The sequence below is a fragment of the Ruditapes philippinarum genome, unplaced genomic scaffold (genome assembly GCF_026571515.1).
Source record: "Ruditapes philippinarum isolate M1 unplaced genomic scaffold, ASM2657151v2 ctg13049_1_1_1_1, whole genome shotgun sequence".
Lineage (NCBI taxonomy): Eukaryota > Metazoa > Mollusca > Bivalvia > Venerida > Veneridae > Ruditapes > Ruditapes philippinarum.
The window spans coordinates 1-23,705 of record NW_026865548.1 but is presented as its reverse complement, the minus strand read 5'-3'; the positions used below and the strand labels follow the sequence as shown (position 1 = coordinate 23,705).

Genomic DNA, 23,705 nt, shown 5'->3' with positions numbered 1-23,705 from the left:
CGGGATCTATTTACGGATAGCCAATATTTTGGAGTTCGTTATAAAAGTGTAATTTTCTGTACTATTAACTAAATTGGGACTAAGAAATGAGTTCCTTATAAGCGATAATTCCTTATAACCGTGTTCGCTATAACCATATATTTTTATATTAAATAAAGAAGGCCAAAATTCGGACCAAAATAAATTGTTCCCTATAACCGGAAGTTCGCTATAACCGTGTTCGCTATAAGTGAAGTTTACTGTATAAAATTTGTTATAAAATGTTGCATTGAATAAATTCAGATTGTTTTTTTTAGGAGGGACAGTACGCTTACTAGTTACATTCTTGGATGGGCTCAGGCTAGAGGTAAAGATGTGATACCTGAGAGGACCTTGACCCTCACCAACACTGTTATTATAAGGCTTATTCTACACATGTCTATGTTTATTGGTGTAGGAAAAGACCTGCAGGTATATAATGAATATTAGTTCATTTTCACTGAATGTAGGCATTTATTATCTCATTAAAAAGCAAGTGTTTCAGATTTTCCAGTTATCTGAGGTTGTGGGAAAACATAATAAAAATCATTTGTAAGTGAAATTTTGTCAATATTCATAGAAAGAAGCAACTCTATTTATCCTGTTTGAAACTGAGAATATTTGATGCTGTTCTAAACTTCACATTGACCTAATTTGTATGCTAAATTGGTGTCAGACCATTATCTCGACAACACAATTTTTTGTGGGTGCTCAGCTCTCAAATTTCATAGGTGCATTTGTCTTGGGCTGTAGATGACCCCTATTACTTTTGGACTTTAGGGGTTAAAGGTCAAGGTTGCTGTGACCTTGTATGCCAAAACTGTTTCCATGTTGATAGTTCTGTTAATATTTCTTTGTTAAACTTATACTTACTAAACCACCTTTGTTAACTCTCTTTACCTTTTACAATTTCCAACTTTGTTGTATTATTATTGTTTATTCATAAACACATACCATTACATACTAGTAATCAGTTTCTCTGTGACTTACATAATGGTTATTTATTCCTACTACCAATCAAAGGTAAGTGGATAGGGGCATATGTGTCATTCTGACATTTTTTTATTAAAAAAAGTTTTCAATGTCGAAAATCCATATTAGATTGATGAAGGTGTCAAACAGACATTTTCTGGTTGAGGAATATGGTTGAGATGGACTGATTGCAATCAAACTTATATTATCAAGGTCTCTTGAGATTGTTTTTAGGCCCTACATGGTCAATGTCACTGTTACGAGAAATAGAAAAACAGTTTTCAGTCCATTACCAAAGTTTCAGAATAAGATAATTATGGTTATTAAGCTTGTTGTATGGCAAGCTTATGTGAACATGTCACTTGGGAATGCTTTTTTGCCCCCTAGTGTCAAGGTCACTGCTACGAAAAATAGACATTGAAGTGAAGTAACTACATGTACATATGTATAAATGTAATTTTAATACATTGAACATAGAGTGTTATTTGATATAAATTTTGATAAAATGTGTGGAAATTACATTATATAAAACACAAATGAAAATATTTTAGGGTGTGCAGTCTTTGATAAAACCAGACATTGATATAAATGAAGTAGAGGAGTTTTTATGGGCACATATACAACAAGATATAGATGATATACATAGAGCACTTGGTAGAAGTGTTGATGATGTTTTCTTACTCATGCATACAATTATAGACCATGTTATGAAGATCTATAATGAAGGTGATATTTTCATTATCATTTATATTTCCTATAGCATATCTTTATGTGTAGGGATTTTTAGCTCACCTGTCACAAAGTGACAGGGTGAGCTTTTGTGATCGCTTTTCGTCCGGCGTCAGTCCGGCGTCCGTCCGGTGTCCATAAACTTTTACTTTAAATGACATCTCCTCATAAACCGATGAGCCAATTTCATCCAAACTTCACAGGAATGTTCCTTTGGTGGTCACCTTTAAAAATTGTTCAAAGAATTTAATTCCATGCAGAACTCATTGATTGTCCCTATATGCACATAGAAAAAACTTAAAATATCTTCTTTTAAAAAACCCAAAGAGCTAGAGCTAAGATATTTAGCATGAAACATCTTCTAATGGGTGTCTATCAAGTTTGTTCAAATAAAAGCCCTGGGGTCAAAATTGGCCCCGCCCCAGGGGGTCATTGATTTTCCCTATATGCATATAGTAAAAACTTATAAAATCTTCTTTTAAAGAACCCAAAGAGCTAGAGCTAAGATATTTAGCATGAAACATCTTCTAATGGGTGTCTATCAAGTTTGTTCAAATAAAAGCCCTGGGGTTAAAATTGGCCCTGTCCCGGGGGTCATTGATTTTCCTTATATGTGTATTGCAAAAGTTTTTTAAAAAAATCTTCTTTGAAAAAACCCAAATAGCTAGAGTTTAGATATTAAGCATGAAACATCTTCCAGTTAGTGTCTTCAAAGTTTGTTCAAAGAAAAGACCTAGGGTCAAAATTGGCTCTGCCCCGGGGGACATTAATTTTCCTTATATGTGTATAGCAAAAACTTAAAAATCTTCTTTGAATAAAAACAAATAGCTAGAGTTTAGATATTAAGCATGAAACACCTTCTAGTGAGTGTCTTCAAAGTTTGTTCAAATAAAAGCCCTGGGGTCAAAACTGGCCCCGCCCTAGGGATGTCATTGCTTTTAACTATATGTGTATAGTAAAAACTTAAAAAATCTTTTTTTTTAAAACTCAACGAGCTAGACCTTAGATGTTTAGCATGAAACATCTTCTAATGGGTGTCTACTAATTTTGTTCAAATAAAAGCCCTGCCAGGGGGTTTAAACTGGCCTCGCTCTGTGGGCCTATATACAGGTGAGCGACTTCAGGGCCATCATGGCCCTCTTGTTAAAGATATTATCAATGTACATGTACTTTCTAATATTTTATTTCATTTAATCAGAATTTGTATGCCCCCACAATGTGGGAGCATATAGCGTTGCACTTGTCCGTCCGTCAGTCCGTCCGTACGTCCCGAAATTTTGTGAACGCAACTCCTCTTAAACCAGATGGCAGATTTTGCTTAAACTTACAGGGATGAACAACCTTAATGTGTAGATGGTAGTAAAGGAAGGAATTTTTGCTGCGACCAAATTTAACAGAATTATGGCCCTTTGTAAATTATTTCACTAGATACTATGTAGAAATTTTGTGAACGCAACTCCTCTTAAACCGGATGGCAGATTTTGCTTAAACTTACAGGAATGAACAACCTTAATGTGTAGATGGTAGTAAAGGAAGGAATTTTTGCTGCGACCAAATTTAAAGAATTATGGCCCTTTGTTGATTTTTTTCACTATATACTATGTAGAAATTTTGTGAACGCAACTCCTCTTAAACGAGATGGCAGATTTTGCTTAAACTTACAGGGATGAACAACCTTCAGGTGTAGATGGTAGTAAAGGAAGGAATTTTTGCTGCGACCAAATTTTACAGAATTATGGCCCTTTGTTGATTTTTTCACTATATACTATGTAGAAATTTTGTGAATGCAACTCCTCTTAAACCGGATGGCAGATTTTGCTTAAACTTCCAGGGATGAACAACCTAAATGTGTAGATGGTAGTAAAGAAAGGAATTTTTGCTGCAACCAAATTTAACAGAATTATGGCCCTTTTTTGATTTTTTCATTATATACAGTATACTATGTAGAAATTTTGTGAACGCAACTCCTCTTAAACCGGATGGCAGATTTTGCTTAAACTTCCAGGGATTAACAACCTTAATGTGTAGATGGTAGTAAAGTAAGGAATTTTTGCTGCGACCAAATTTAACAGAATTATGGCCCTTTGTTGACTTGTGGCACATGTAGTCCAAAAAATATTTGACCTAGAGTCATTAGATTGACAGAACAGTGGCGTGTGGGGGCATCTGTGTCCTATGGACACATTTCTAGTTTTCTATGCATTTTCTTTGTATTCTGCTCATTTTGTATAAACCAGTCTGGCTGTTAAATGTAAGAAACCTTTATATTCTGTTTGAGAAGAGATATATAGCTTTACACTCTTGAAATTGTTTATTTGATATTGTTCAAAAATTATTCTTAATTTAAACAAGAGGCTATTATATATGAGATGCCTTTATTAAAGAAAGAATACTAAACTTTTGCATTTCGTTACTCATAGGATCAAAAACACTGTTGCACATTGAAATTAAATAATTTGCAGGAAATAATGTTAGTGATGAAGTTAGTCAATTATCATCAAAAAGTGGAAGAAATGAATGGGAGAAAAGCTTCTGTGCAAATTTTCTACAAACATCATTACAGGTGAATCTAAATCTGATTTTATTTAAGATATTTTATATTGTAACACATATTTTATCTTTAATCACATACTGTGCCATTTTAGAAACTTTTGTAAAAACAATTTTGCATGGCTGTGCAGATATTTTGATGTGATATCATTTGCTTTAAATAAACATAGCGTAAAGATGTGCTAAGTGTGAGCATTATATTATAGACGTGTCAATGAAAAAGTGATTCTTTTAATCCTAAACTGTTCTTATTTGTATGTGCGATTAATAAGCTTCATTTCTAAATTAATTCAACTTGTTCAATAATAAGAACCTATAATCATTCAATTATATAATCCACTATTGCAGTATTTATTTAATCTAATCTTTGTTTAAATCCATGATTTTATTATTATTCAGAAGTATTCTTACATAATAGAAATTGTCTCCGTCCGTCCGTCCTTCCGTCCGACATTTTTGTCTGGAGCATATCTCAAAAAGTATTTGAGGTATCAACTTGAAACTTCATAGGTGGATAGACCTCATTGAGGAGGAGTGCAGTGCACAAGAATGATAACTCTACCCTGCATAATTTTTGAGTTATTGCCCTTTGTTTAATTTCAAAATTAATTTTTGTCCAGAGCATAACTCAAAAAGCCTTTGGGATATCAACATGAAACTTCAAAGGTGCATAGATCTCACTCAGGAGGCGTGCAGTGCACAAGAATGATAACTCTACCTTTCATAATTTTTGAGTTATTGCCCTTTGTTATTTTTCATACTTAATTTTTCACCTGAGTGGAGCATAACACAAAAGTGTTTGAGATGTCAACATGAAATGTCATAGATGGATAGATCTTATTGAGGAGGAATGCTGTGCACAAGTATGATAACTCTTCCCTATACAATTTTTAAGTTATTTCCCTTTGTTCTTTTTATTACTATTTTGTCCAGAGCTTATCTCAAAAAGTATTGGAGGTATAAACTTGAAACTTCATAGGTGGATGGATCTCATTGAGAAAGAATGCAGTGCACAAGAATGATAACTCTACCCTGTATAATTTTTGAGTTATTGCCCTTTGTTATTTTAAGCCATCAGTATTCACATAGGTTTCAAATCTGTAATCACTTCAGCCATCAGTTTTCATTATCAAAAGACCTCTTAAAATTGAATTATTCTGCTCTACTACATATACATTCTTCCAATGAGCAAACACATACGGCGGGGGATGGCCATGTTGACATGGCTCTTGTTTTATATAAAATTATTATATTTATATAATATGTTTCTATATGTATTGTTTGTTTTTTGTTTTTTTTTTAGAACATTGAAAATATCTTCTAGTTCATAACCACAGATTAGGTTTGTTCTTATTGTAAAAGTTAGATTAGGTTTGTTCTTATTGTAAAAGTTATAGGAAATCTTTCACACACTACATTCAACTTTTATAATGTAGATTTGCTTTTGACTGAAAATGATGTTCTAGTATTAGTTTACTTGATTTCAGCATGTTTTTATTAGCCTAACTATTCGAAGAATAGGGAGAGCTTAATTGAACAAACCCAGGCATGAGCATCACACTTTAAGTTTGGTTAAGTTTAGTTAAGTTTTTGCAAGTTTGGGTAAGTATTTGCAAGTATGTATTTCCAAACACTACAGAAGGAAATGAGTTTACACTTTCCACATTTATATGAGAGCATAGTAAGAGGTCACTAACCAAGGTCCATATTAACACTAACAGGGATTTTAACATTATTTTGATTAGGTATATCTAAAATGGTGTATGATTAAGATAATTGCTTCTTTTTAATGAATATGTACTTCATTTATGTAAGATTTTTTCATATTTCAATACATGAAAATAAATGTTTATTTAGATATGATCACTGTTAGTGAGAAATTTTTCCATATTCACAGAAAACAGTCAAATATCATTCAAATACTGTATATCACTCCCATATTGGTCACTACCTGTGAAGACCTGTTGTTTTTATCAAACAAATATACAGAAAAAGATACTTTTTAGAATATAGTTTATATTTCATTATAGTGAAGTATACACAAATGTCCACTTCTTGTAATTGTAACAGGAGCAGACCCTCTACTCTGTCTACTGTATGAGGCAGAGTCTGACACCAATGTGGAGAAAGAGAATCTAGCAATTCTTGAAGACATTCCAAGAGTCTGGCGTTATAGAACACCTATATCTCTACAACATCTTAGACAAGAAGTTGAAGCTAAAGTATCACAACAGCAACATAAAGTTCTACAACTATTCCTTAAAGAGGTACAATGTTGTTGCAATGGTATTATTATGTAAACTGCACCATATGGTAGAATGAAAACTGTAAAGTAGAATTTATTTAATCCTACATAGAATATGATAGCAGAAACAGTTAAAGCGAAAACAATATTGGGGATCTCAAACCTGATGGTGGAGGGGCTTAGTGGTTAACACCTTGGACTAGTAAATATAAAATGTTCCTTTTTCAGGATCATCATTTGAGAGCTCTACGTTACATTCCCAGTATTCTACGTCTACATCGAGCTTTGTTCCAGAAATACCAGAGAAAACTAGACAAAACTGAGGCATCACAAATAACTGTTGCTCAATTAAAGAGAGGTATGTAGTAAAATAATACATTTTCTAGTCATTTAGCCTTCATAGTAATGTGGCAAATCTGTAAAACCAAGGTTTATGATTGAGTTATTACTGTTTAAATATTTTAGAGTTGATGGCCATGAATCAATGTGAGACTGGATTAGACCTAGAAATATCTGTACTTAGTACTTGTACCTAAGTACAGTCATAAAAGTATGAATCACTTTAAGAGATAGATCAGCTTCATTACAAGACCAGTTTCTCTGAAATGACTTAAATTGTATATTTTATAGATGGAATAGCTGGTATGGAAACCAATGACTTGATACAAGATTTTGCAGATGCTTGGGAATTAGTCAGAGAATCACTGATGTTATATGGTAAGTATGATTTAGAAATACCAACAGCAAAAGAGCCGATTTTACAAACCTATATTATCAGTTTAAATATGTTTAGTCATGATTACAAAAAAAAAAATTCATAATCACCAAAATTAATAAGATGTGATCAAACCTTGATTCAGTCAAATGAAAAAGTTACAAGTACAAATGGCTTTATTATGGCTGCCAACATTTTTATTGGCATTTTATTTCAATTTTGTACTTTCTTTCTGGCTCCATATCTGGATGTCAATTATATCTCTGCTCTGTAGATTTTCTTAATGGATCTTACATTGTGTCTGACCTGAAATATTTACCATTAAGAGACATGTTATATGCAAGATACATTGAAACTAAGTGATGGCATGTGGTAAAACTTTTGTAATAATTTTGCTCATGATGTAAAAATTTATTATTGGAAACACATATTTTATAAAACAATTTTTACCCTTTGATGAAATAATTTTAGTGCCTATTTGTAAAATTATAAACAAAGTTTGTTACTAAATTAACAAGTGCTTTATCACTGACTATGCTACAGAGGAAAAACAATTATAAAAAGAAATATTTTACATATCCTACTTTACCTTTCTTCACCCTTAAAGTAATCTCTTTTATATGATTGTATTTCAATTAAAGTTATTGTAAGGGTTATTGAATTAAAGTGACACACTTAGTATTATAAACTTATATGAATATGAAAGTGATGATTGCTGCAGCTACATTTTCTTTGACATTATCGAAATATGAAATATGTATCTTTGAATGTGTATTCTGTTTTTTGTTGTGTCCAATAGAATCAGGTGGAATGAAAGTTTCTGAGGAATACTGTAGTAAACGTATCACAGACAATACTTCAGTATCTGTCTTGTTACCAACAATGAAAGAGGCAGGACTTTGTTCCTACATTCTGTTAGACTTTTTGATGAGGAAACAAAATGATTTCTTGGATAAATACCTGAAAGAAGCTCATAGGTAAGTTTCTGATAAACCAATATGGTAGATTTTATCAATTTTAATTTAAATTTGAAAGAATTATATCAACATTTTCTTAGAGTCAATAAGGCAAAAAAAAGTTTATAATGTGTTAGTGAGTGTAAGTAAAAACATATTTTTGCAGTGTATTTATATATTTTACAAAAAAAAAAGTAAAAGAAGTTTAAGACTGTTTACCTGGCAAAGCATGAACATTGAATTATTGTTAGTAATAGAGAGCACAGAGTGAGCTATTATGAAACCTGAATGTCCAGTGTCTGTCATTAACATTGCTACAACTACATCTCCTCCTAAACTGATTAGCCAATAGTAATGAAACTATACAGGAATGATTTAAGGCGGTCCTTTAAAAAGTTAATCAAATATAATGGCAGTCAGAGCTAAAAATAGGAAAACATTTAGCAACAGCTGCTTCTTAATTACTTGGTAGAATTTGATGAAACTGTACAGTGGTGATCATTGTGTAGTCCCAAGTGTTGCTGGTCTGCTGAACAAGGGGATTTTCTAATGTTATTTAAATCTTGTACATGTAGACCATATCCTTTGGTGAGCTATTAAGGGCAGTCATGGCACTTTGCTACTAAATCAACTTAAAAAGGAAACTATTGTGATAAAAAAGTTCTATATATAATTGTTTCTACAGCAAATCTGGCAGCATATCGATTGTAAACCCAAAAGAGGTGACATCAGCACATCTTATCAGCTACGACCCCCAGCACGACATTTTACCTTTAGTGCTTGCTAACTGCCAGTATTCATTTGAGATGGGTAAAGGGACAAAGATAGAGTATGATTTTGCTGCCTTAGAAAGACAATTAATGGACAGATTCTTGTTTTCCAAGTCAAGAATTGAAGTTGGCAGAATGTTAATGGTAAATGATGTATAAAATTAGTAAATGTTTGTTATATGTTCATTAAAAGCCTAAGTGAAATAATGTATAAAAAACTGTTTGCAATTAGATCACGCCCGTTTAACTCACAACTAGTGAAAAATGTCCATCGGTAAAAATGTTGTGAGCAACTTCCGTTCCTCGTTGTGAGCACCCATCTTTGACGTGTGACACGATAAACAAGGTGAGTTTTTCATAATTTTTGAAGATTACAGACATTTATGTAAAAATATCGAAATGCAGTTAGCTAGCGATGTGTTTTCCGAGTATGCACATGTAAAGATATTGCCTGTTGGTGGACAATTTGATGGAAATACCGTGCGACGCAGTCACTCGGAGTAGCTGGAAAACTGGAGACAACTTCTCTTTGGACCTAATTTAACATTGAAAACGTCGATTCTGGTGACGTTTTGTGCATTTTAACCTAAAACAGATGCCCACAAGTCTTCAGCGTAAATTATTATCTGAAAGTCTTCATAGAAACGAAGATATACCCTTTTTTGCTTTAATCCTCGTTGTGAGCACCATAACCTCGTTGTGAGCAAGACAAGCGCAGTGCGTGTATGGTTTTAATATGTTATTCAGATGGTGAAAATATAATTTTCAATCTACCACAGCAATTAAAACGTTTTTGCACAGCAGCATTTCTTTGCAAGACGTTGTGCATACCCCAAAGGGAGGCATATTAGTTTTGAACTGTCCGTCTGTCAGTCCGTCAATCTGTCCGAAAATTTTAACATTGGCCATAACTTCCTTATTAGTAAACGGTTTTGATTCATATTTGAACACAACATCCTTAGCACCTTCCTACGGACCTGTATTTTTTTACCTTGACCCCTGAATGGCCTTTACCTTGAAGGTCAAATTGTCCAAAAACATTTAAGATTGGCCATAATGTCCTGGCATAATGTTTAGGCACAACACATCTTTGGACAAGGCCTTTCAACTATCCTATATTCTTTTGACCTTGACCCCTGAATGACTTTCACCTTGAAGATCAAATTGTCCAAAAACTTAAAAATTGGTCATAACTTCCTTATTAGTATACGGATTCTACTCATATTTTGAAACATCACCCTTTAGGCAAGACCTTCAAACTGATCTGTACATTTTTTACCCTGTACCGTGAATGACCTTCTAGAACATCCAAAAACTTTAACATTGGTCATAACTTCTTTATAAGTAGGTGGAATTAATTCATATTTGGACGCAATGCCCCTTTGGACAAGACCTTCCAGCTGACCTATATTTATTTCACCTTGACCTTGAATTACCTTCACTTTGAAGATCTCATTGTCCAAAAACAAATAATCTATCTGGTCCATTAATCAAAGGACAAAGCACCACTTCAGGGGCATTGTCAACTTACCGTGATAGATCTTGTTTTACATAACTTGGTCAGTCTTCAGCCCAGGATAAACACATGTATGTGTGTATCACACAGATTGTGAAATTGTTGAAATATTCATAAACACCCCGTGATGTTCACTCGTGCCACACTAGAGTATACGAAATAAAATACCTGATTTACCTCAAATGATTAGTTCTTCTGTTAATCTGATGACTTGTGAATATGAAGAATAATTTTCAAAAAGAAAAAAGAAAAAGAAGAACTATTGCAAAGAAAAACTATTGTACAAAAACGTTTTGATTGCTTTTGGTAGATTGAAAATTGTATTCTTGCCATTTGAATTACATATTAAAACCAGACAAGCACTGCGCTTGTCTTGCTCACAACGAGGTTATGGTGCTCACAACGAGGATTAAAGCAAAAAAGAGTATATCTTCGTTTCTACGAAGACTTTCAGATAATAATTTACGCTGAAAACTTGTGGGCATCTGTTTTAGGTTAGAATGCACAAAACGTCACCAGAATAGACGTTTTCAATGTAAAATTAGGTCCAAAGAGAAGTTGTCTCCAGTTTTCCAGCTACCCCGAGTGACTGCGTCGCACGGTATTTCCATCGAATTGTCCACCAACAGGCAATATCTTTACATGTGCATACTCGGAAAACACATCGCTAGCTAACTGCATTCCGATATTTTTACATAAATGTCTGTAATCTTCAAAAATTATGAAAAACTCACCTTGTTTATCGTGTCACTCGTCATAGATGGGTGCTCACAACGAGGAACGGAAGTTGCTCACAACATTTTTACCGATGGACATTTTTCACTCGTTGTGAGTTAAACGGGCGTGTAGATGAAAGGCATGCATGGTTTCCGGAGCATAACTTAAGTTCCATTTGGCCCACAACATTCAAACTTCATAGGATGATTGTCCATATTGGGTAGAAGACCCCTATTGATTTTGGGGTCACAAGGTCAAGGTCATTATTACTTTTAAACTGAAAACAGTTTCCGGAGCATAACTTAAGTTCCATTTGGCCGACAGTGTTCAATCTTCATAGGATGATTGTCCACATTGGGTAGAAGACCCCTATTGATTTTGGGGTCACAAGGTCAAAGTCATTATTACTTTAAAATGAAAACAGTTTCTGGAGCATAACTTAAGTTCCATGTTGCCCACAGTATTCAAACTTCACAGGATGATTGTCCATATTGGGTCAAGGACCCCTATTGATTTTGGGGTCACAAGGTCAAAGTCACTTTTACCTTAAAACTGAAAACAGTTTCCAGAGGATAACTTAAGGTCTTTTTGTCCCACAATATTCAAACTTCATAGGATGATTGTCCATATTGGGTAGAAGACCCCTATTGATTTTGGGGTCACAATGTCAAAGGTCAAGGTCACTATTACTTAAAAAACTGAAAACAGTTTTCAGAACATAACTTAATTTCTATTTGGCCCATAGTGTTGAAACTTCATAGGATAATTGTCCATATTGGATAGAACACCCCTATTGATTTTGGGGTCACACGGTCAAAGTTCAAGGTAGCTATTACCTCGAAACTAAAAACAGTTTCCAGAGCATAACTGAAGATCCATTTAGCCCACAATATTCAAACTTTATAGGAGGATTGCTATTTGAAGGAGGTAATACTTTATTTAATTTATGTAATGTCTTACAAATGCTTCATCCTTAGTAAAGAAAAAAAACACTTTCGGGCATATAATGCTCCGCCTAGCGGTGCTCTTGTTTAGAACTTCTACTTGTATCTTTGTTAGGAATACAATTTTATCACACATTTTGTATTTTATCACACATTTTGTATTTTAGATTGATCAAATGATATACAGAACAGAGTTTACTAATGCTGAAGTTTTCAGAAAACTTGCTGAGAAAATAACTCAGGTTAGTATAGATATTTGTGAAATTCCAATAGCAAAAGAATTAAAACTTTGTACACTTGCACAATTATCAGGGTGAGACAAGAATGTGAGGAGAACTGTCCTAGTTCATAGAAATCTGAAAATAAGAAAGAATAAAACAAGCAGGAAATTGCCTGGGTGGGAATGGGTTATGGGTTTTCTGTAGACAGGCTGGTTTAAGGTGTTTGTCATTGTACATGGTTAAGCTTCTTATTCACTATATCATCAGTAACAGTAACAGGTTAACTTCTTATATAATTTAATAGTAATAGAAGTTTACCCATTACTGCACTGAGGTGACAATATATTGCTATTTCTTTTTAATTATTTAGTTTTAAATAATGAGATATAAACATTGAATATAAGTAAGCATCAAGTTTAATGTATGATTATGTTTACAGGAAAGAATTGGTGCAGCAGTTAAGACTCAGATATGTGCTGAGATAAAGACGCTACCAGATATTTGTACATCACTGGACAATCTAGACATTACAATAAGTTTTCTCAAGTCTACAGGAGGTCAACCAGAGAAAACTTTACATGAATTCATGGGCAATACACTTCAAATGAAAACCACAATACTTAGCCAAAAGGTGAATATATAGTTATCTATAATATTTCGCCCATTTAAAGACAGTGCTGTCGTTTTTAGCTCGACTTTTCTATGAAAAGGGGAGCTATCCTACTCGCCCCGGCGTCGGCGTCGGCGTTGGCGTCACACCTTGGTTAAGTTTTTCGTACCACCCCACTTTATTTCAGAAGTATTACAAGTATGGCTTTGAAACTTACCATACTTGTTCACCATCATAACCTCCATCTACAGACAAGAGTACATAACTCTGTCAAGGTTTTTGACAGAATTATGGCCCTTTTTTGACTTAGAAAGTGTATTGAGCTTGGTTAAGTTTTTTGTACCACCTCACTTTATTTCAAAACCATTGGAGGTATTGCTTTGAAACTGACCATACTTGTTTACCATCACGACCTTCATCAACAGACAAGAGGACATAACTCTGTCAAGGTTTTTGACAGAATTATGCCCCTTTTTGACTTAGAAAATACATTGAATATGGGTAAAATCCACTTATTGCCTTAACCCTTTGAGATATTGCTTTGAAACTTTTAATGCTATTTCACATCATTACCCCCATCTGTACGCAAGAGAAGGTAACTCTGTCAAGGATTTGTTTTAAAAATTAAGGCCTTTTATCGACTTAGAATCTTGGTTAAGTTTTTAGTACCAGTCCACTTTTTGACTGAACTGTTTGAGATATTAATTTGAAAGTTGGAATACTTGTTTACAATCAAGATTCCCAAACATGTCCAGGAGAAGGTAATTCTGTCAAAGATTTTATTTGAATTATGGCCCTTAACTGTCAATGTTTTGTATTATAGGCAAGCACTAAAAAACTTAAAAAATCTAAAAAAATTCATTCCTATCCACTTGTTCACTTTCTACTTTAGTCTTCAAATCATATAATTAATACTTTACAAACACATTATTATTTATTTATATTTATACTAGATTTAGGTTGTCAGTCTCTCCATGTATTCTCTCAAAGTGGGTTTAATACTATTAAATTTATTTAAGGCTCAACTCAGTTTTTTTTTCTTTCTTACCAGCCCTCTTTTGACTTAAACATTTCAAACTTTGCTGCAGTGTTCAAGGGTATCACACAATTCAGTAAAATAATTCTTCACTAAATATCTTAATGCTCATGGCCATTGTTCACTTTAAAAATACAGAGATTCTTGTATTGCCTTTTACTGCAAAAACTTTTTTTATTGGCAAGCAATAAAAAAGTCGAGCGCGCTGTCTTACGGACAGCTCTTGTTAAAAAAATTCTTGTCAGTTCAGTATAGATATTCAAAATATTTTTTTACCAAATATGTTTGCTTTTAGAGTATTTTATATAATCATTTCAGGCCCAGCAGGCATGTGAATTAAGACATGCACAGTGGCTATGGTTACTTCTGTCATTACAGAAATCAAAGAAAATGGTGGACAACGAACAAAATGCAGAGGTATAGCAAACTTCCATAACATAGCTAAATTTCTGTTAAATATTAAATAATTATACCCCCGAAACGAAGTTTGGGGGGGGGGGAGGGTATACAGGAGTCACCCGGTGGTCGGTCGGTCCAGCGGTCCGTTGCATTTTCCTTGTAACTTGAAGACTAATGGTTGGAATTCAATATGACTTCATACAATGGTTAAGCGCATTGAGAGGAAGTGCAGTGCACAAGAACCATAACTCCATCTTGACTAATTGCAGAGTTATTGCCCTTTGTTACTTTTCCTTGTCCGTAGCATAACTTGAAAACGACTGATATTTTATTTTTCTAAGATATAACTGTATTTCTTTTATTTGCCAGTCAACATTTGAAAGTGTCTTAAAAGAGTTCCACGAGGAATTGCCAGAAGAGATAATGACAGAATACAGGGGTTATATAAAGAAATTGTCAATAGAAAAACTAAACCTGCTTGTAGAAATACTTCATGAGTATATTCTGTTAGTTGTTGCTGTCAGACAAAACCCGGAGGATGATGATTATACTGTTACAACCATTCATAGGTATGATTTTTATCAAGGTCTAAACTAATGTTAGGAATCAGCATGTCGTTACCTTAATCCAATAACTGTTTAACACCTATTAAATTTAGAAGGACATATTCTGTTTCTGCTCTTAGGTAACAATGTGTGTTTGTATACTTTTATTGAAGGTAGTGTCAAATTGTTTGGGTGATACTATTCATTTGGTATTTAATTTCATGATCAGTCATCTTAATATTTTACAAGTTACCCTGAATGTCACCCAAGTGTCAGACCAGCCTGAATAATTTACCTTGTCTAGTTTAAAATACTAATTGCTTTGTTAACACAATTGTTTTTTTTCCATTTTACTTAAAACATTTTATAATGTATACCGTTATTTTCCTTTATAAAAAATAAAAAACCATGAACCATGTGGATTTAAGGTGGATTTCAGACATAGATACAAACTGTACATTCTGTGTATGATTTTTTGCAGACTTGGAGAGTGGCTGTCTGTTTATATAGGAGGAATGGACAATCCTGTGTTAGAGTCAGCTGTATTAAGAGAATTTCCCAGGGAGATCCTGTATAAACATAGCGTGCATACCTGGATATGTAGCTACAACATCTTAATGGAGAAACGAAATGGCCACGCCTGAAGATGTGGATTACTCCTGTCTTTGACACTATATACATGTACATCAAACTATGGGGCCAAATTATACATTCTTTCATAATGTAATTAATTATGGGGCCAAATTATATATTATTACATAATGTTACAAACTATGGGGCCAAATTATCTATTCTTACATAATTTGATAAACTATGGGGCCAGATTATATTCTTGCATAATGTGATAATTGATAATAGATTTATTTATAGGCAAATTTCTGACTTTTACCAATGTGGTCAAAATCTGATTGACATTTCTTTTACCATCTAATTTTAACACAATCTGGGAAAATTCTTACATGATGTTCACAAATCTATACATTATCCTACTTATAATGATATGCCTTTAAATGAATTATAAAAATAATGATATACATGTAGTTCATTTCTTAGTACATTTTACAAATTAATAAGTTAACACCAGATAGCATTAGGTATGGCATTAGACCATGACAAGATTCAATCAATATACAGTGACATTAATTGGCACAAGTAGACTGAAACGGTTAACACTACTGATTTATCTTCTTATTTGGATTGCAATATGAATATACTTTTTGTTATCTTCAAAATTACTATGATGAATAAACTTATATTTACCTATGTTTTATAAGCAATTAAAATATTGCTAGTTGTTTGGATGGAATAAAACAAATATGTGCTTGTCAGTATATTTGTTCAATGGATAAATGATGGAGATTAAAATGTATCATTTCTGAAATTCCTTTCAGATAATTATATTATGTAATATATACTTAATACAGTTATTTAACAATTAATGTATTTTTTTTTTAATTTTATAAATTATGCTTTATGAATATGTTTATACAATGAGTGCCATAAACTGTAGTGAAAAGTCATTTTTGAAAGTAGTTTTTCTGTCAACCTTATCCAGTGTTACTCTTATGAAAGTGACTGTTAATTTTTATTAATAAAAAAGAAAAGATAACATGAAATTTAGTATTTTTTGGCATATGTAAAAATGCAAATTTAATGTTAGAAATGCAATTTCATATAATTTTATTTTATTTTTTAAATGCTAGTGATAGTAACAGCTTTAATCTGTAGTGTGATAATGGTTAAGGGTTTGTTTTATTTTTGAAATGACAACAGTTTATTTTCTCAGTATTATTTTTTTCTTTTTAATTTATTTGTTATTTTCGCCATGTGTTGTTTTTGTTTTATAAAAATTCTTTCTTTTCATTCTTAATATGATGTAAGTAAACCATTTAATATAAATAGATTTATTATAAAGATGTTTCTGTATATCATTTCCTACTAATTAGGAATACATGCAATATTACACTAGAACTTTGAAAGGGGAAACAGACAAAAGCCCTCTCGAACTAAAGCCAATCCTGTCAAAAAATGACAAGGCGGACAAAAGTCCTCCCATGAAAATGACAAGGCAGACAAAAGCCCTCCTGTGAAATTAACAAGGCGGGCAAAAGTCCTTTTGTCCTACACTCCTTTGAAAGATGGCATTTGTCATATATATTGTAGTTTTTTTTCTAAAATCTACAAAATAATACAATGTATGTATAAAAAGGGTATCTGCTAAAGACTAGACATGTAAATAAGAAAAAAGGTGACAATAATTTTTTTAAGAGACATTAGATGACATTTGATATTTTAAGATTTGAAATGACTGTTCAAACAGTGACTTCAATAGATACTGTAAGTTATGAATTATGTAAAACATTTTTATTATTAATAGGATTGTTTAATACATATATATGACTACCACCATGTATAATTAACCCGCCTCCGTAGTCGAGGGGTTAGAGTAGATGACTTCTAATCCAGTTACCTTTCTGGCGTGAGTTCGATCCCCAGGAGATGCTTTGGTAGTTTAGCGCGAAGGAAGGTAGTTTAGTCTAGGAACAATGGTTAGGAAACTACCCCCCTATATGACTGACACACTGTGGTTATTTATTGAATACTGTACATTATAAAGATTATTATAGGATAAAGAACATGGTGGATATGACCAGTATTGTTATAAATGAGCAATCATTCTATTGTTAAGTTTATGTTGTTTTCATATTGTAAACAGTTTATGCCATTATGATTATTTGTGGTGCAAGATGTGTTATATAAAACATTTTCAAGTAAATTTGCTGTCTGTCTTTATTTATATGACCGTTTTTATCATGGAGCTAAATATAAGATATCTGTGTTTTTATCTTGAATAATTAAAGAATGGGAACAGCACATCAACAACCGTTGCTTCCAACGTTAGGTAAATTTTGTGGACACGAAAATTAATTTTTGGCTCATCTGACGCTTTGTTGTGTGCTAAGTGCTGGCTTTTTGACATTAGTTATCCATCGTCCGGAATGTTACATTATCTTATACAAAACACACATACAATTCCTATGCAACCCTTTAAAAAGTTGTGTGTGTATAAATTCTGTTAAAAACTGAGATGGGGTTGGGGGCGACATTTCTACATATAGTTCATTGACAAGTCAATTACAAGGAAAATAAATGGTAGCCCTCTACATAATTTATTGAAGAAGTTCCTGTCGGATGCAATAGGTAACAGGAGCTAATAATACACTTTCAATGTAAGCTCTTTTTTTTCTGAGTATACATACATCGGCTAGCTAGAACTTACTTTCTTTGACTTGCGCATAGCCTTATTGTCCGCTATAAAGATTATCATGCCCCTAGGAATTAATATTATAGGGAATTTTCTTGTTGTCCCTGTGTAGAACTATAAACATGACAATTATATGCTGCTTAGGGGGATAACTAGACTGTTAATGTTCACATGTCACAGATCAATAAATGTATTGAAATACTGGCAAGACGAATAAAGTTTAATATTTTTAAAGATAAATCTGCCTTGAGCTTCTGTTTTAACCAGTTTAGTGTTGCCTTAGCTCATTCTGGAACAGTACATCCCAGGCTCATTTTGTAAAAAAAAAAATGAAAATATAAGTAAAATCCCTACATGTATTTATAATGTTCACATAGGAAATTCCAAATATGAATAAACGCAGGTAATGGGGAAACACAAAAGAAGGGTTCTATTTTTGGTGGCAGGATTACGGGTAATGGGTTCCCAAAATGAAACAAACATATTCTGCTGTGATAGATGGTATTCATTTTATATTTATGAGTATTTAAAGCTTATTGTATATACATTTTTGTAATTGTTTAACATTGTTCTGCAAATATTTACATATGTTTGATATTAGCATGTCCGCTAATCAGCCAAATAAAATTAAGTAAAATGAAAGTGAAAGTATAAGTTTTCTTATTTTCAGAAAATATATTAAGGTTAAAATAAGGACAACCAGAGCGGAAAGTTATAAATAGACACGTTGGAATAAATGTAAATAGACAACTCATTATAATCAAACAAACAGCTAGATGTTCGTCATCAAAGTAAGTTACGAACGTGCATTCTTTACATAAATTTTTAAATTTTGCATGGATGTATTGTTTCTTAAAACAGTTTATTGACGTTTCAATATTATCATTCAATAAAACTTACCTGAATATTATATTAGACGAACCAAATTACTGTAGACGAATGGATAAAAGGATAGCTGACGCAGACATATTTTCGGATATTTTACCAGTTAGATGGATTTGGAATTAGTACTATTTGATAGTGACGTAAGTTTTATTGTTTCGATTCGATGTATATTTGAATCAATATACGGGGTTTTCTGAGAAAACGAAACTAGAATAGTAATAATGATAATAGTAATAATTAAATGAGAAATTTACACACAAAAAATTCAATTAAGTTAATTAAAACGTCATGCACAAACAGGAGGTGTATTAAAGAATACATTGTTATTTGTTCAATCTCTAAATTACAAGTTCAAGGACAAATGTCGTCTTGTCAAAGCATGCTTATTACTACATATTTAATTTTATATGGTAAGTCAAGTACAGTTGATCGTACATAGTCAATAACTGAAGCTAAGTACTATTGAAGGACTAAACATAATGATAAATGCATTGAAATCTATCGTGTTATGTATCATTGTGACAAAAATGTTGGTAATTCTGCAGATAGTTTTGCTTTAGTTGAATACGATAATTAAGGTTATGATTCGTGAAAGCTATTGTAAATAAAGTTCGAAATACTATACAGCAGTTTGCATCTATGTCTAGTTTTTAATTTTCTTTAATAAAATATTGGAGGTCGCCTGTACGGAATTTCCAAACGTAAATAATTACAGATAATGGGTTCCCATCGTGCGCCATTACATTATGTATAGGTTAGTGTTTAATAAAATAACGGGAAGGGCTAGAGACTTGGGATTGGCCTCATTTTGAAGCTTAATATAAACGTGAAATAGTGATAAAGTTTTTTTTTAATTGTCTGGCCAATTGTTTTCACAACGGCCCGGGAAATGAATCCCTTGCTCGTAGGCTCGAGTTTCCGGCCTTCTCTTAACATATAGTATATTTTTAAAGGGGATCATTATTTACATTTTTTTTGACACTTTTAAGATGAACACAGGTTTTTTTATCAATCTGGTCATATTTTTTCTTCCCAGGTCCGATACTCGTGCCTGTGCCATAAGGTTGAGGTTGGTGAAATCTAAGCGGAAAATACGAACGTATTAAATATGAGTGTAAGAGTTTTTCGTAGATATTCTGAAATGTATCTTATTGTTTTCAATCAAAAATATAAATATAAAGTTTAGACTATATAGATGTATATAAAACTCTTCTTCATATGCCTGTTTTTTAAGTTAAATTCGATAATGCAATGAGACGATGAAACAAATAAAGACCCAGTTTATACTGGATATAAAATCAAAATATAAATAATTAGAGGTTATTGGCTGTGAAAATAAGGGACTTCTTCCAATTCGTAGAATTGTTTCACTTTTCACTTCTCTGTTTACGCTCAATTCTTTGAAAATATATTTGTATAAAAAAGAACGAGACGGAATTTCCAAGTATAAATAGCTACAAGTAATGGGTTCCCATGATATTATAAAAGCAATAAGTTGTGTCGTGACATCCAATTAATAATTACGACAATGTAATAAGTTATGCACAATTGATTTAACATAGCATTTAAATAAGCATGTCGTTTATATAAAAAAGTTAAATTAGTTTTATTTCCGGAAAAAAATCCTATGGTACGTATGATGGAAATCTAAATGGTAAGTTTTTTTAAAGTACATGTAGTTTGTTTGTTCTTTTCAAATAACATTCGTTTAATTATATAAATTGAACAGAACAAAACACACTTTATTATCTCAAATCAATAAATTGACATTGACATTAAGAGTACGGAATAAATGCATTATTTCAATTTGCACATGTGGCGTGTGCAAACAGAATTACAAAGCCATATTTTTACCTCGACTTTTTCAAAGAAAACAAAAGAGCTATTGCTAAAGCCAAGGTGTTGTTGCCGTTGCCGTCTGAAAATTTTAACGGTAGTTGTATTTATCTATTTATTTGGATTGCCGTTATATTTGGACACAACAACCCTTTAGACAAGGCCTTTAATTTGACCAAACTGAACTTGACCCTCACTCTTCAATGTCCTTGACCTTCATGGTCAAATGCAAATGTATTTGAATTTTGCTTGATTTTAGCTAAAAATGGTTAAAACTTTATCATATATGTATTGAATGTTTTCAAAATTGAACACAACTCCCTAACGACAATGTCTTAAAAAGATCAAACTTGATTTACCTTGAACTATAGACAATCTTGATAATGAAGGTCAAGTTATTGTTATTTTATTGTTTTTGCTATAATTGGCTATAACTTTGTATTTAATAAATGAATTGCCTTCATACTTGTGCATAACAATTTATTGGACCTAGATACCAAAGAAGATTTTATTGAACTTGACCTGTATTTGACGTAAATCAGTGACAATTGGACATAACTTTGTTATTTATTTATGGATATAATTATACTGGCACAAAAGACTGCTTATGACAAAATCTGTAAGATATGACCTGGACATTTATTTTCCCTTTAGCCATCAGGGTCAAATTATTGAAAGTTGCTTAAATTTTCATAACTTTGTCATTTACTTATAAATTTGATTCATACTTGATAAAACCAACATTTTGAATTATTCCGATATGACTTTGACCATCTTAATCTTAAGGTAATGTACAATGGTATGACAATTAAGAAGAATTCAAGAATGTGACCTTCTTTAGAAATTTCCTTAATTGTCATCACCTTTTTATTTAGATTTGGTTCATACTTGCACAAAAGATCACATGACAAAACCGACATGTTGAATTATTCTGATTTGACCTTGACCTTTTATCGTTATTGACTGTCAAGTTCATATTTATAATTTATTTTTGAAATTTGCTTAAAATGCCATAACTTTCTTATTCATGTACAGCTTTGATTCAGTCTTGGTCAAAAGAGCACTTATGACAAAACTGACATGTTGATTTTTTTCTCGTTGGACCTTAACCTCTGATTGACCTTGAATATTTAGTTAAATTATTAAAATTTGCTTAGATTGTCATAACTTTGCAGTGTGTTAATGGATATGATTCATTCTTGGACAAAGAGCACTTATGACAAATCCAGCAAGTTGAATTATTCTGAAATGACTGACCTTCAATTGACTTTCATCGTCGAGATCAAATTATTGAAAGTCGCTTAAATTGTCGCTTAAATTGTCATAACTTTGTTATTTATTTACGGATTAAGTTCATTATTGAAGTAGACAAAAGAGCACTTATTTCTAATGTGACAAAAGGACAAATGTGATATTAGCCTTTAATTGGCATTGACAGTCGAGTTCAGATATGAAATTTGAATTTTATTTCTTAAAGAAAAAATCATTTGTAGGAGCACTCTTTACTATAATATTCTTTTTTTCTGGTGTGTAATAAGAAAAACAATCTAGCTTTGCACCCGCTTGTAAATCTTTAGAAACTGAAATAAGTATATATGATAGGGGAAAATGGGAAGAATGAAGATATTGTATATATATGCATGCAAATTGCTATAAATTGATACTCTGTTCGGAATATTTTATGCTGAAAATATTTAGAGTCCAATCAGGAGTGATCTTCTTTTTTAAATATTTTATGTTGGAAGTATCTACAGAGTTCAATTATATGTGATCTTTATTTTAAAATCATATTATGTCAAATGGGGATAAAGTTTTTAAAAAGAATCGTAACACATTTAATTTGGTAAATCGGCTAACTAGTAACACAAACTGACTGCGCCAAATTTTGTAAAGTTTAGAATTTATTAGTAAACATTAACACAATTAAACTCATATGAGATGATGTCGCTTGTTTTCTTTAAAAAACTTTTTTAGTATTTCATGTATATATGCGCAATAAAAATATGTCCCGTTAACCTGTTAGTTTGTCATTTCTAGGGAATTTTCTAGCTGTATAATAGCATGTGATGGAAAAGAATAGCACAAAAAATTAAAAGCATGCTTCATTAAACTCGTCCTAGAATAGAAACTATATTATATTAAGCGCTATCACTTCGCTGCATTTTGTTTATGTATCAACTTTTGTTTTCTTTTTGGTGATTTTCAAAATTATTTTAACAAATTATTGCAGTGCTACCGTTAAACAATGGCAGCTGAAAACCTTGTTCTGACAGTAGGCAAGACAAGAAGTTGGAAAATTCTTCGTCTTATAGTCGATGGAGGTACATTAGTCTTAAAATACACATTTGACAAAGGTACATCACACCGGAAAGCATTTCTTTCTGAAGAAAAGAACAACCTGCTTGGGGCCCGGTCTAAAAATGCATTAACAAAAACACAATACGACTTGTTATATCCTACGTCTGGTTCATCATCGTCAGCAGATTATGATATTACACTGCTAGTTGCACTACACCGGACATGTTTGTGCTCAAAGAAGGAGAACGATCCTGTATGGAGATTTGGTAATACACCGCATCAAAACGACCATTCTGTTGAGGCAGACATTGTCCGCTTAAGAGATTCAAGAAATGAGGTAGGGACATACCTTATGTAATAGATTTCACAGACATTTCCATTTTATAGTCACTTTCATATCATGTTTATTAATAATTAAAATAAAAACTAGGTTCACGGTGTGTCAATTGCGATAAAACATTTTTGTATTTATTTCAAT

General features: G+C 32.4%; 2 protein-coding genes across 2 annotated transcripts; both read left to right on the top strand.

The window, feature by feature from the left end:
* Positions 1-278: 278 nt before the first annotated feature.
* Positions 279-16,785, top strand: LOC132729494 (E3 ubiquitin-protein ligase rnf213-alpha-like). Its single transcript, XM_060715264.1, has 14 exons — positions 279-450; positions 1,542-1,716; positions 4,182-4,282; positions 5,573-5,592; positions 6,305-6,536; positions 6,743-6,872; positions 7,145-7,231; positions 8,029-8,206; positions 8,871-9,099; positions 12,300-12,374; positions 12,793-12,984; positions 14,318-14,416; positions 14,768-14,967; positions 15,425-16,785. The coding sequence occupies exons 1-14, from the start codon at positions 415-417 to the stop codon at positions 15,585-15,587; spliced, it is 1,917 nt and encodes a 638-aa protein (XP_060571247.1). The 5' UTR covers positions 279-414; the 3' UTR covers positions 15,588-16,785.
* Positions 16,786-18,618: 1,833 nt separating this feature from the next.
* On the top strand, positions 18,619-23,564 carry LOC132729495 (E3 ubiquitin-protein ligase DZIP3-like; the record flags this gene model as incomplete). Its single annotated transcript, XM_060715266.1, is given in 2 exon segments — positions 18,619-18,709; positions 23,160-23,564. A coding segment is annotated over 1 exon segment (390 nt), but the record flags the coding sequence as incomplete, so codon positions are not given.
* Positions 23,565-23,705: the final 141 nt, after the last annotated feature.